General features: G+C 45.5%; 1 protein-coding gene across 3 annotated transcripts in view; it reads right to left on the bottom strand.

Annotated features, from left to right (window-relative positions):
- Positions 1-13,279, bottom strand: part of BBOF1 (basal body orientation factor 1) — a 312,268-nt gene that overhangs the window by 114,756 nt on the left and 184,233 nt on the right. For all 3 annotated transcript variants that reach the window (XM_033952957.1, XM_033952955.1, XM_033952956.1), the window contains exon 8: positions 8,427-8,920. In XM_033952957.1, coding sequence (XP_033808848.1) covers positions 8,427-8,920 — 494 coding nt within the window. The remainder of the gene's footprint in view (positions 1-8,426; positions 8,921-13,279) is intronic.

The raw sequence follows: 13,279 nt of genomic DNA on the forward strand, positions 1-13,279 counted from the left end.
TATTTGTCAATCACTGGGCTTTATTTCATTTTCCTATGCTGATGACATTCAACTTCTTCATCCACTGGATCCCGAAAATGAAGAAGAAATCAAAACAATTAATTTCAAATTGGACACAATAAAAAACTGGCTTAGCCTTAATAAACTGTCTTTAAATATACAGAAAACCCAAACTATGCTTTTCACTTGGAGAAAAGATATTACCCTAAGATCTTCATTTGTAATTGACAACACTCCAATTAATTCAGTATCTGAGCTAAAAATTTTAGGTGTTATCATTGACTCCAACTTTACTTTTCATAATCATATCAGTCAAATTGTTAAATCTAGTTTTTATAAACTTCGACTGATACGCTCCGTTTCGGCTTTTCTAGAACCAAAATCTATCAATATACTTATTCATTCTTTGATTATGTCTAGATTAGATTACTGCAATTCTCTGTTATTTAACGTAACACAAAAAGAAAAGAAGAGACTTCAAATAATACAAAACACAGCAGTAAAACTCATTTATAAAGCCCAAAAATATGATCACGTTACACCTTTTTTAATCAAATCACATTGGCTACCTATTAATCAACGAATTACTTTCAAAGTAGCTTTCCTGGTATTTAAAACACTATTATTTAATGAACCGCAGTTTATCTCCAGAATGATCATACCACATCATACATTTCGTTCTCTTCGTTCGTCTTCTCAAGATTTACTATCAATTCCATCTTTAAAAATTGTAGGAACTAGGAGGAATGAAATGTTTTCTGTTATAGCCCCTCAAACCTGGAATGCTTTGCCACTTTTTATTAAAAAAGAAAAAGACCTTATCTCTTTTAAAAAACTCTTAAAAACTTTTTTATTCAATGATGCTTTTAATGATTAATCGACTAAACCATTCTTATTTTATTTCTATTATTATTATTATTATTTTTATTTATATATATATATATATAATTTTTTTTTTCTTTCTCTTCTCCTTCCCCTTCCCTGTGTTTTTTACCCTTTTTATGTTTTTTTTTTCCCCTAGTTAGTCTATTGTAACTTTTTACCCTTTTTTCCCTCTATATCATGTCTGTCACTAAGTCTCAACATTTTAGAATACCTTTCATAAATTTTGACTTTTTAATGTTTTGTCCTAATATTTGATTCTTAAAATGTTGTTTTATTTTAATTGTCCTAACAAATTTTGTCTTTTAAAATGTTGTTTTAAAAATTGTCTCAAAACTTGTATATTTCCCTACACTGTTTTTTTATACTGTTCATCGCTTAGAATGTTTTAAATAGGCGATTTATCAAATAAAAATGAACTTGAACTTGGCCCTCTCGAGGCCCGGCTCAAGAGTATCATTTTGAAGTAACCAGCGGATCAAAGTAATAGTGGTGGCACGAACATCTTTATACTCCGGCAGATCCGGCAGGCCCCGCACCCGCAAGTTATTACGCCGGGTGCGGTTCTCCAGATCCTCCATCTTATCCAAGAGCAGTTGGTAATCCGCCGAGACACCCTCCAGAGACCGTTGGACTCCAGTCACATTCTCTTCGCAACTGTCCAGTCTCATCTCCACCACCTCCACGCGTGTGCCCACCTCCACCAGGTCAGTGCGGAGCTCCTGCACTGCCTCCCGGACCTGCACCGCCACAGCTGAAATCTCCGATTTGACCTCTAAGATCCACTGCTGCATGTCAGCTTTCGTCAGTGGCTTAGGTAGGGAGCTTGCCGATGCTGGATCGCTCAGCATATCAGCCACCGCAGCAACGTTGCCTCCCAATTTTGCAGCCTCGCTGTTGCTCATCTCCAACAGAGGAGAGCCGCGTGCGCTGCGGCCCAACACCTGTTCCAGCGTGCGCTGACCCGGTTTGTCTCCCGGGAGCTTCCGTCGTGTCGCCATGCGGTCCCCGCTCCTCTCACACACCACGAGTTGGCAAGGGGGGAGAAAATCAGTGCACTTGCACAGTGAAAAGCTCAATATTATGCAGGGCCTGAATGGAGCTTACCGGCTTAAGCTGCCATTCAGAGCGGTGATGTCACTTCCTCTATCTGAATCCAATTAATTTTTTTTTTTTTTACCCTTTCCCTGAGTGTGACATTTCTCCTTCCCTCCTTTCTGCCCTCCCCGTTCATCTCTCTTTCTCTCTCCATGAGTCCAACACTTTGTCTTCTGCACGCTTGCCCTTTCTCCTTGCCCCTTCCCTCAAGTGTGACATCCCTCCTTCCCATCCCCTAGTCCATCTTTCCCCAACCCCACTCACATGTTCTCTCTCCATGCCCCATTTCTCCCTCTCTTATCACTCTCACTCATCCTGCAACAATTTTCCTTCCCTCCCCACAACCCTACTCACAACTAATATGCTCTCTCCTCATGCATCTTCTCACCCTCCCCTCCAGCGTGCAGGACCTTTCCTTTCCTTTTCCTCCCCTTCAAGTCCAGCAGCACCTTTCCCTTTCCCACTCCTTCTGCCAGGTCCAGTAGCACCTCTTTTCCCTTCCCTTCCCCTTATCCAGCAGTACCACTTCTCCCTTCCCCATGTCCAGTAGTGTCTCTCCTCCCTGTCCAGCCGTACCTCTCCTCTCCCTAGCAACAGCTCATTGCGTGCTTTTAACTTCCTCACACAGCTGCCACTAGTGTTTAACTGCGGTTCCATCAGGCAGCCTCGGGGCCTTTGCTAGGCTGGCCCACCTCCAATGATGCAACTTCTTCTTTCATCGGAGACGGTCCGGCCTAGCAAAAGCCCCGATGTTGCCTTATGGAACCACAGCTAAACTAACGCTAGCAGCAGCTGTGTGGGGAAGTTAAAAGCATGCAGTGAGCTGCCGCTAGAAAGAGGAGAGGTACTGCTGAGCCAATGATTCTATCAGGCAGCCTTGGGGGCCTTTGCAACGCCTCAAATGATGCCACTTCCTCTTTCGTTGGAGGCGGGTGGGCCGGCCTAACAAAGGTCACACAGTGAGCTACCGCTGCTGTTCAAGGAGGGGGATAGGGAGGCTGGGGAGAGAAGATGAGGCAGGCAGAAGATATGCAACGACAGAAGGAAGGGAGACATACAGTGCCAGCACCACGTATATGCGACGGCAGAAGGAAGTTGGGAAACATACAGCCTTGGCACCGCATACCCCGTACTGCCTGTTGAGAAACACTGCTATAGAATACTAACATATATGCACCTAGGATCTGCAGCCATCACTGACCACATAGAAAATCGGGGGGACTATCCTACAACTAGAAGTGAGAGCAGCTTTGGAAATACAGTTGCTAGAGTTGTCTGTAGTCATTTTTAAGTCTTGAGAAAAGGATATAGAGCTTTTCTAATAAATTCAAAAGCGATGTACATTAAAAAAGTATTCACATTGAAACATACAATGGACTAACTATAGATGTCTGGGTTTTGTAACATAAGAACATAAGCAATGCCTCTGCTGGGTCAGACCTGAGGTTCATCGCGCTCAGCAACCCACTCACGTGGCGGCCCAACAGGTCCAAGACCTGTGTAGTAATTCTCTATCTATACCCTTCTATCCCCTTTTCCAGCAGGAAATTGTCCAATCCTTTCTTAAACCCCAGTACCGTACTCTGCCCTATTACGTCCTCTGGAAGCACATTCCAGGTGTCCACCACACGTTGGGTAAAGAAGAACTTCATAGCATTTGTTTTGAATCTGTCCCCTTTCAACTTTTCCAAATGCCCTCTTGTTCTTTTATTTTTTGAAAGTTTGAAGAATCTGTCCCTCTCAGGTACTCTATTTATGCCCTTCATGATCTTGTAAATCTCTATCATATCCCCTCTAAGTCTCCTCTTCTCCAGGGAAAAGAGACCCAGTTTCTCCAATCTCTCAGCATATGAAAGGTTTTCCATCCCTTTTATCAGACATGTTGCTCTCCTCTGAACCCTCTCAAGTAACGCTATATCCTTCTTAAGGTACGGTGACCAATATTGGACGCAGTACTCCAGATGCGGACGCACCATCGCCCGATACAACGGCAGGATAACTTCCTTCGTTCTGGTAGTAATACCCTTCTTGATTATACCTAGCATTCTATTCGCTCTCTTAGCGGCCGCTGCGCACTGTGCCGTCGGCTTCATTGTCATGTCCACCATTACCCCCAAGTCCCTTTCTTGGGTACTCTCATTCAATAACATCCCTCCCATCGTATAGTTGTACCTCGGGTTTTTGCTTCCCACATGCAATACTTTACATTTCTCAACGTTGAACTTCATCTGCCATCTCGTCGCCCATTCCCCTAGTTTGTTCAAGTCCCTTTGCAATTCTTCGCAGTCCTCCTTAGTCTGAGCTCCACTAAATAGTTTGGTGTTGTCTGCAAATTTTATTATCTCACACTTCGTCCCTGTTTCTAGATCATTTATGAATATATTAAATAGCAGCGGCCCGAGCACCGAGCCCTGCGGGACCCCACTCGTCCGAGTAATGGCCCTTCACTCCTACCCTCTGTTTCCTACCCGCACCAGTTTCTGATCCATCTATGTAAGTCTCCATCCATCCCATGGTTCTTCAGTTTCTGGAGTAGACATTCATGAGGCACCTTGTCAAAGGCTTTTTGGAAATCTAGGTATATGATGTCTAGTGGGTCTCCTCTGTCCATCCGTTTGTTAATTCCTTCGAAGAAGTGCAATAAGTTAGTTAGGCATGATCTCCCCCTGCAGAAACCATGTTGGCTTGTTATCAGAATTTTCTAATCCTATTCATGAGTTTAATTCCCTCCTCCTATTGTGTTTCCTTCTAATATACTTTTGCCATAAATTTGTAGTTCTGCCCTTGTTCCTATTGTTTCTAAAATTAGTGTTTGTTTGTTTAGCCCAAGTTTGTCTAACAATTTAATACATACATGTCTAATAATGTACATAAGTCTGTCTTTCTGTATTTTTAAAATTTTGCTCAACGCTTTGTACTGTTGGATAAGTGTTTAATCAAATATTTTAAATAAAGATAAGAGAAGTTTGTTTCTTTCAAAATGTTCATCGATGTTTTCTTTTATCAGTGCTTCCGCCATTTTCCCCAGAACCGAGATCAGACTCACCGGTCTGTAATTTCCTGGGTCACCTCTTGATCCCTTTTTAAAAATGGGTGTAACATTGGCTATCTTCCAATCCTCCGGGATCACGCCTGTTTTCAGGGATAGGTTGCAAATTTGCTGCAGTAGTTCCGTTATCTCCTCCTTTAATTCCTTCAGAACCCTTGGATGGATTCCGTGTGGACCCGGGGATTTGTCAGTTTTTAGTTTTTCTATCTGCCTGCATACATCTTCAAGGCTCACTTCCATGGATGTTAATTTTTCTGCTTGATTTCCATTGAAGAATTGCTCAGGTTTCGATATGTTGGTTGTGTCTTTGTTTTTAAATACAGACAAAAAGAACATGTTAAGTCTTTCCGTGACCTCTTTCTCCTTCTTCACCACTCCCTTCCTGTCTCCGTCGTCCAGCGGTCCCACCTCCTCCTTAGCAGGCTGCTTCCCTTTAATATATCTAAAGAATGGTTTGAAATTTCGTGCTTCCCTGGCTAGCCTCTCTTCATACTCTCTTTTGGTTTTTCGAGCCACACGGTGACATTCTTTTTGATACTTCCTGTGCTCTTTCCAGTTCCCCTCAGTTTTGTCCTTTTTCCATTATCTGAATGAATTTTTCTTATTGCCTATTGCTTCCTTCACTATATTAGTTATCCACGCCGGATCTTTTGTTTGACTCTTTTTGCACCCCTTTCTGAATCTGAGCATATACAAATTTTGCGCCTCGCTCACCGTGTCCTTGAAAAAAGACCAGGCATGTTCTACCACTTGCCATTTTTTGGGAAGTGTTCCTAAATTTCTTCCTTACCATTCCCCTCATTGCTTCTTAGTTTCCTTTCCTGAAGTTAAAAGTTGTCACTATGGTTCTCTTTCCTTTTGGTATTCCTACCTCAACCTTGAACTTGATCATATTATGATCGCTGTTTCCCAACGGTCCCGTTACCTCTACTTCCTTTGCAGGTCCCCTTAACCCATCTAGGATTAGATCCTGAGTGGCATTTCCTCTTGTCGGTTCTCTAACAAGCTGCTCCATGAAGCAATCTTGTGTAGCCTCCAGGAATTCTGTCTGCCTAGCACATCTTGAGCTTCCAAGACTCCAGTCTTTCCCGGGGTAGTTGAAGTCTCCCATAATAACCGTGTTACCGCTTTTGCATTCTTGCCTCATCTCGGCTTCCATTTCTTCATCGATATCTCTGGTTTGCCCGGGTGGATGATAGTATAAGCCCATCTTTATTTCAGGCCCTTTCCTTCCCAGTATTTTAACCCATAGCGATTCCAGCTTGTTGGTCGTCACTGCTGTGTCCATTCTTGTCGATTGTATGCTTTCTTTTATGTATAGTGCTATTCCACCTCCTTTCTGTCCTGACCTATCCTGGCAATACAGCTTGTACCCCGGCAGTGCTGTATCCCATTTGCTTTCCTCATTCCACCATGTTTCAGAGATTCCAATGATGTCTATGTCCTCTGCATTGGCCATGGTTTCTAATTCCCCCATTTTGTTTCTTCGGCTCCTTGCTTTAGTATATATGCAATTTTGATCCTGGTATTTTGTTGTCTTCATTTCTTTTCCCTGTATTTCGGTCTTTAGTGTCTTCTCATTTGCTACAATCTTTCTAACCTCCTCTTCTGGGTTAGTTGACTCCTGTAATTTGTCTTTTGTTTCTTCCCAGCCTTGTTTCCCCTTAGTATCTACTTGGGAAACCTTCTTCTGAATCGTTGACACTTGGTCGACTGTCGGCTTTCCCCTTCCTCTTAGTTTAAAGCCTGTTCTATTCCTCTCTTAACGTTGTTTGCTAGAAGCCTAGTTCCCGCTGCGCTCAGGTGCAGTCCATCTCTCCTGTACAGTTTGCTCTTGCCTCAGAACGTTGTCCAGTTCCTCACGAAGTGGAATCCTTCTCCCTCACACCATTTCCTTATCCACACATTTGATTGTAGTTCCTCATGCCTTTTCACATCTGACCTCGGTACCGGTAGGATCTCTGAGAACGCTATCTTCTGGGTCCTCATCTTTAGCTTCCTTCCCAGAATCCTGAACTGTTCTATCAGTGTGCTTCTTCTGTAGTCTCTCCTGCTGACATCATTCGTCCCGATGTGGATCATTACTGTGGTCTCTTCCGTCTCTGCTCCTTCCAAGATCTCTCCAATTTTGTCCACAATGTCCTTGGTTCTCGCTGCTGGGAGGCAGGTCACCAGTCGATCCTCTCTCCCTCCTGCTATGTGGCTGTCCATATGCCTCAGGATCAAGTCTCCCACTAGGATCACTGACTTTCCCTTCTTCAATTTTCGCTTCGGTCTCAGGTCAATGTCCTTGGTGTGTTTTACTTTTTCTTCTTCTGGGTATCGACTAGCCAATTTCTCCCCCTCGTGTGGTATTCCTCTGTGGGTGTCTTCTTTGAGGTCATCTGCTTCTTGTTCTCCCTTCCATGTTGGTGTTGGTGTAACTTCATCTTTCATCTGAAGTTCGTTCTCTTCCACCCTCCTCCTGTATGCTTCCTCAATGAATTTCTCGAGTTCCCTGACTTCCTCCTTGATGTGTCTCTCATTCATGAAGTCTTCAGCTGTCTTGATTGGGTCCTCCGTGGTGTAAAGTTCTTCTAGCTCCTGTATGTTGTCCTCTAGTTGCTTGACTTGCTTCTTCAAGCTTTTCAGCTCCTGACACCGACTGCATACATATGACTGTCTCCCCGAGGGGAGGTAGTCATACATATGACAGTCTATGCAGAACACTGGAAAGCTCATCTTCTGGAAATCCCCAACGAGCCCCGACGGCCACATCTAGAGGGCCTCTGAGCATGTGTGAATTGTCACATACATCCGCGCATGCTTTAGACCCTCCAGATACAGCCAGAGTTCATCAGGGAAGTTGAGAGGAGGCTTTGTGGGTGTGGGGCTGGGGCGGAACAGGGCAGGGCCGTGTATCTGTGGTTTTACCGCTCAAAATATGGTAACCATAGTTATACCTGGTATCATGAAGTCTGGCATATGCTGTGCCCCTCTCTGAGCTTCATTAATGAAGATGTGCCTTTGCAAATTAGACCATTTTCAATCTATAACTAATACTCCAACTAATAACTAATATGGCTTAAGATGACTCATATTTAGAGAGTGTCAATATAACTGCATCAGTAAGTATGAGCAACTATGCTGAAGGTGTTGGTAAGCCTGGTACTAATAACTGAGGACTCTCCTATTCCAAGAGAACAAAAATATATACATATATACTTCTCAGGTTTCCATCAGATTGTAGGGTTACCATATGGCTCCAGAAAAAGGAGGATGGATTGAGACATCTGGGTTCTACTTTCATTGAAAGCAATGTCTCAATCCGTCCTCCTTTTTCTGGAGGCATATGATAACCCTACATCGGAGCATAGCATTATATGTGTTTGCAAATTAGAGCGACAGCATTACTCACCATTTTTCAGCCTCCTTTAGATCCTGGTAAACATTATTAGTGCTGTCTTCATTGTCATTAAAGGTTCGGATTTTGGGATACTCTTCTTTCCCTGCAGCAGCTCCCATCATCTTTCTCTGGTACGCTGCTTGGGCTGCCTGTCTATACCACTTTCTGTTGGAAATGATTTCATGCTTCACTTGTTGCAGTGCATGCAGAAAGAAACACTCCACCTCTGTCCGTTCCTCTAATATGTTTTTTGCCAGTTTTTTCACTCGGTTCATTTCCCGATCTTTCATTTCAAGCAGCTTTTGCAGCTTGTCTATTTCGACATGTCCGGCCTGGTTCTGTATCAGGGCCTCCTTCTGAGTCTTATGAATTTCAGCCTCAAACTCTCGGCTCATGTGAGCAAGGGCTTTTTCTAAGCTCTCCACTTTCCTCTTCTGGTTCTGCAGCTGGGATTTTTGATTTGTCACCTGAAGGATCTTTTCTTGAACCAACCGATCATCTGTTTCCTAAAACAAAGAGAAACAAATGATGGATTTTGATTGTACACCATAAAAAGAGCAGTTCTACAAATGTCAGCACCAATTGAATGCACTGGTTACATGCATGAAGGACATCACAAGCTGGCATTTACACACTTGGGTGTTATTTCCTGGAAGAATCTGAAGGTGGAGATATTTCAGGATCTATCGTCTATCACTTTGCAGAAGCGGAGAGAGTTCCGGCCGCTGTTGGAGGTGTTGAAGAAGAACAACTTGCGCTACCGCTGGCTCTTTCCATTCAGCTTGTTGGTGACTTTTAATGGGGTACACAAGCGAGTAACGACAGTGGCGGAGCTGCAGGCAGTGCTTCTGAAGGAGGGCTTGGTAACCCCTGGAGATTCTGTCTTGAGCAAGTTATCGACGCAGAAGTTGGAGCGTTATCAGTGGAAAGCGGTGCCACAATGGCGGAGAGGGAGGCAGAGTTCATGCCCTGAGGGGGAGACGAACGAACAGAGAGCGGCAGCTTCTCCAGACACTTGAAAGGCTGGCTGAGCGTGTTAGTGTCTATACACGGAAGGGTTATGGACCTTTGCGCTGACTCAATGATGACTTTGGGTGAGTGCGGGAGAGTGTATGGTTATGGGTCTGGGGAGTGGATGGTGGGGGGATTTTGAATGGGGGAAGATTGGCTGCGGGAGGGAGGTACATTGGTGGTGACATTAGGGGGTGGTGGGGTCACTTGAAGTCCTGGAGGGAGTGGGGAGAGAGGGAGTGTGGGACTGGAGGGGAGGGGGGTGGGGAAGACAGGGGGGGCTGGGGGGGTGGAGGGTTTGGGAGGGGGGGTGAATGGGTGGCAGAGGGGATGGAGGGGGGAGGGGAGTTGGTGTTGAGTGTGTTCTATATGGTTTGGAATGGGGGGCTAATGTCTTACGAGTGGGCAGTTTGAATGTTAAGGGGCTTAACATGCCACGTAAGAGGCAATTGTTATTGAAGGAAGTTAAACGCCTATGTTTTGATATTTGTTTTGTTCAAGAAACTCATTTTGTGAAAGCAGGGGAAAAACTTGTACAGTTCCGGGATTATTCCGTGAGGGCTTGGGCTTCTAATAGGTTGGAGCGGAAAAAGGCTGGGGTGGGGATTCTGTTTTCTCACAAGTTGAAGGTGGTACCAGATCGGGAATGGAAGGATGAGGGGGGAGGTGGCTTATCTGGACTGGGACTGTTGATGGAATTCAGGTAACATTGGTTAATCTGTATGCACCTAACTCTCAACAGGGCCAATTCTTTGACATTCTCCTGTGCAAAATTTTATCGGTTAAGGTAGGGCATTTGGTGGTGGGTGGGGATTTTAATTTGGTCCTTAACCCAGAATGGGATTCCACGGGCAAGGGGGGCGATAGACTTAAGAGTGATAGGAAATGTATGAAGAGGTTTCTGGAAGTCCTTAATGTAGAGGATGGGTGGCGGGTGCAACATTGGATGGGTAGGGACTACACTTTCTATTCTCCTGTACATGAGGTATACACTCGCATTGATTTGATATGTGTTGATAAAGGGTGGGGGGGAAAATTGCTAGACACCAAAATTGATACCATCGGATGGTCCGACCATGCTCCGTTATGGATGGATCTGAGTTGGGGAGGACCTCGGGGGGGATACGTATTGGAAGTTAAATGATACCCTGTTGGGGGATCCGAAGATAGTGCAAAAGTTGGAGAAGGGGATTTATGATTTCCTAGATTTTAATAGTGTGGATCAGTTTTCCCCCATGACGATTTGGGAAAGTCTAAAGGTGGTGTTAAGGGGTGAGTTGATCTCTATAGCAGCCTATAAGAAAAAGACCCGGCAGCAGGAAGAATTGCAGCTACGGGAAACGCTTCGCACTTTGGTGGATCAACATAAGAGGGGACAAGGGGACCCGCAGCTGAGGCTTAGGCTTCAGGAAACCCGAATGGCTCTTGGGAAGTTGGAAGATGCGGCGATTAAATTTAATCTTGAGAAGTTGAGGCTTAAATTTTTTGAATCTGGAAATAGGGCCAGTAAACTCTTGGCTCACAGGGTCAAATTGCAACAATCTAGGGGTAATATCTTGGCTATTAAGGATCGCGATGGCACGGTAATTACCGACGATGTAGGGATACAACGGCGGTTTAGGGAATTTTATCAGGAGCTCTATACTCCGGAGCTTGAGGGCTCTGTGGCTGAGAGCCAAACTTATTTGCGCGATTTAGGGTTACCTACTTTGCTAGCTCTGATGCACTGGGGCTGGAGGGGGATATTACCGTGGAGGAGGTATTGCGCGTTATTCGACATTTGAAGCCGGGAAAATCCCCTGGGTTAGACAGGTTTACGGGGCTGTTTTACAAGAAGCTTTCAACCTTGGTTGCACCTTTATTAGCTAGATTATTTAATTCTCTGAAAGAGGGGGAGCGCTTGCCTTTTTATATGAGATTGGCAGGGATTACGATACTCCCTAAACCGGGGAAAGATGCGACTATGTGTGGGAGTTATCGCCCTATCTCTTTGTTAGGTATTGATACCAAAATCTTGGCCCGTATTTTGGCAGATAGGATGGCGACCTATATGCCGGAACTGATTCACCCGGATCAAGTGGGGTTCATTGGGGGGCGTCAGGCGGCTGATGGTATTAGGCGGGTGCTAAATTTGGTGTGGGAGGCTCGAAGATCGGGGTCCTCTTGGGTGGCGGTAGCGGTGGATGCCGAAAAGGCGTTCGATCGGGTGGATTGGACGTTTATGGAGGCTGTCCTGCACCAGATGGGATTCGGGTCGCGATTTATTTCCTGGATTCTTACTCTTTACCATACCCCGATGGCTTGTGTCAAAGTTAATGGGGTCTATTCCAAGCCCTTTGAGCTTCATAGAGGAACGAGACAGGGGTGCCCGCTCTCTCCCTTGTTGTTTGCTTTGGTGATCGAGCCTTTGGCACAACGCATTCGTCTTTCTCGGCTTGTGAAGGGGGTACAGGTGCAGGGGGTTGAGCATAAATTGTCCCTTTTTGCAGATGATATTTTGGCCATAGTGGAGGGTTCGGAGCGGTTGCTTCTGGCTTTGCGAGATCTGATGCGGGATTATGGGCGGATCTCAGGCTTTAAGGCTAATCTGTCTAAAACAGAGATATTGAACATTTCGGTGCCAGCTGAGGTGGCTCTGGAACTGCAATGTCGGGTCCCCTTTCGTTGGGTGACGGGTCCTATTAGATATTTGGGGATTCAGCTCGGGGTGGAGTGGACTACCCTGTTCCGACTTAATTATCTTCCTCTGGTTGCGGCAGGACCTTGCTAGATGGGATCCCTTGTACCTTTCCTGGATGGGCAGAATGGAGGTGGTGCGTATGATGGTCCTTCCTAGATTTCTTTATCTCTTTCAAGTTCTTCCTGTTGAAGTTCCCAGAGTGTATTTTATTCGTTGGCATAGGAATCTTTTGCGCTTTATATGGGGGGGTAGGCGTCCCAGGGTTGCGAGATTTGCCATATTCAAATTCAAGGAGGAGGGGGGCTTGGGGATACCCAATTTGGAAATATACTATCGGTCTGCGCAGCTTCGGGCGGTTGTGGATTGGCATGCGACTCCGGCCAAATTGTGGGTTCAGGCGGAACAGGGTCTTATGGGGGGTCCCAGGGGCATAACTGCTTTGTCTTATTTACCGTGGGTGGGCTTACGGGAGAAGGAGCTCGCTACCCTTTCTAATCCCTTTATAAGATGGACGCTACGGGTGTGGTTGGGGGCTATTCGGAAATTGATGGGTAAGGTGAGGGGACTACATTTTCTGCCTATTCGGTATGCGGAGGATTTCCTTCCGGGTAGGGAGGGGGGTGTCTTTCGCAGGTGGGAGCGAGGCGGGCTGAGGTGTTTTGGCCAGTTGTTGGAGGGGGAGCACATCAAAGGGTTTCCTGAGGTCCAAGCTTCTTTTCACCTGGAGCAGCGTGATTTATTCCCCTTCTTACAGGTGAAGGACTACGTTAAAGCGGGGGACCTTACCGCTTTTAGGCGCTTTTAGGCGCTCAAGGTTTGAGTTGATGTTGGGGGATCCAGTGCGTCGGGGCTGCATCTCGCTGTTATATCGGTTATTGCATGCCGACCCTGATCAGAAGACTTCTTATATGTGGGCATGGGAGACGGATTTGGGGCTCACCTATACGACGGAGGAATGGGAACAAATTGCATTGCATGTGGCGGTGGCTCCGCAGTTGGTGGAAAATGCTCTTAAGCTACTTGTGCGTTGGTATGTTACTCCTGTGGTGCTTAACAAGATGTATACCTCCTGTGCGGGGGAATGCTGGAGAGGGTGTGGTCTGCGGGGTACGTTCTTTCATATGTGGTGGGAGTGCCCTCACCTTTTGGGCTATTGGACTCAGGTGTTCAACTA

The sequence above is a fragment of the Geotrypetes seraphini genome, chromosome 7 (assembly GCF_902459505.1).
Source record: "Geotrypetes seraphini chromosome 7, aGeoSer1.1, whole genome shotgun sequence".
NCBI lineage: Eukaryota > Metazoa > Chordata > Amphibia > Gymnophiona > Dermophiidae > Geotrypetes > Geotrypetes seraphini.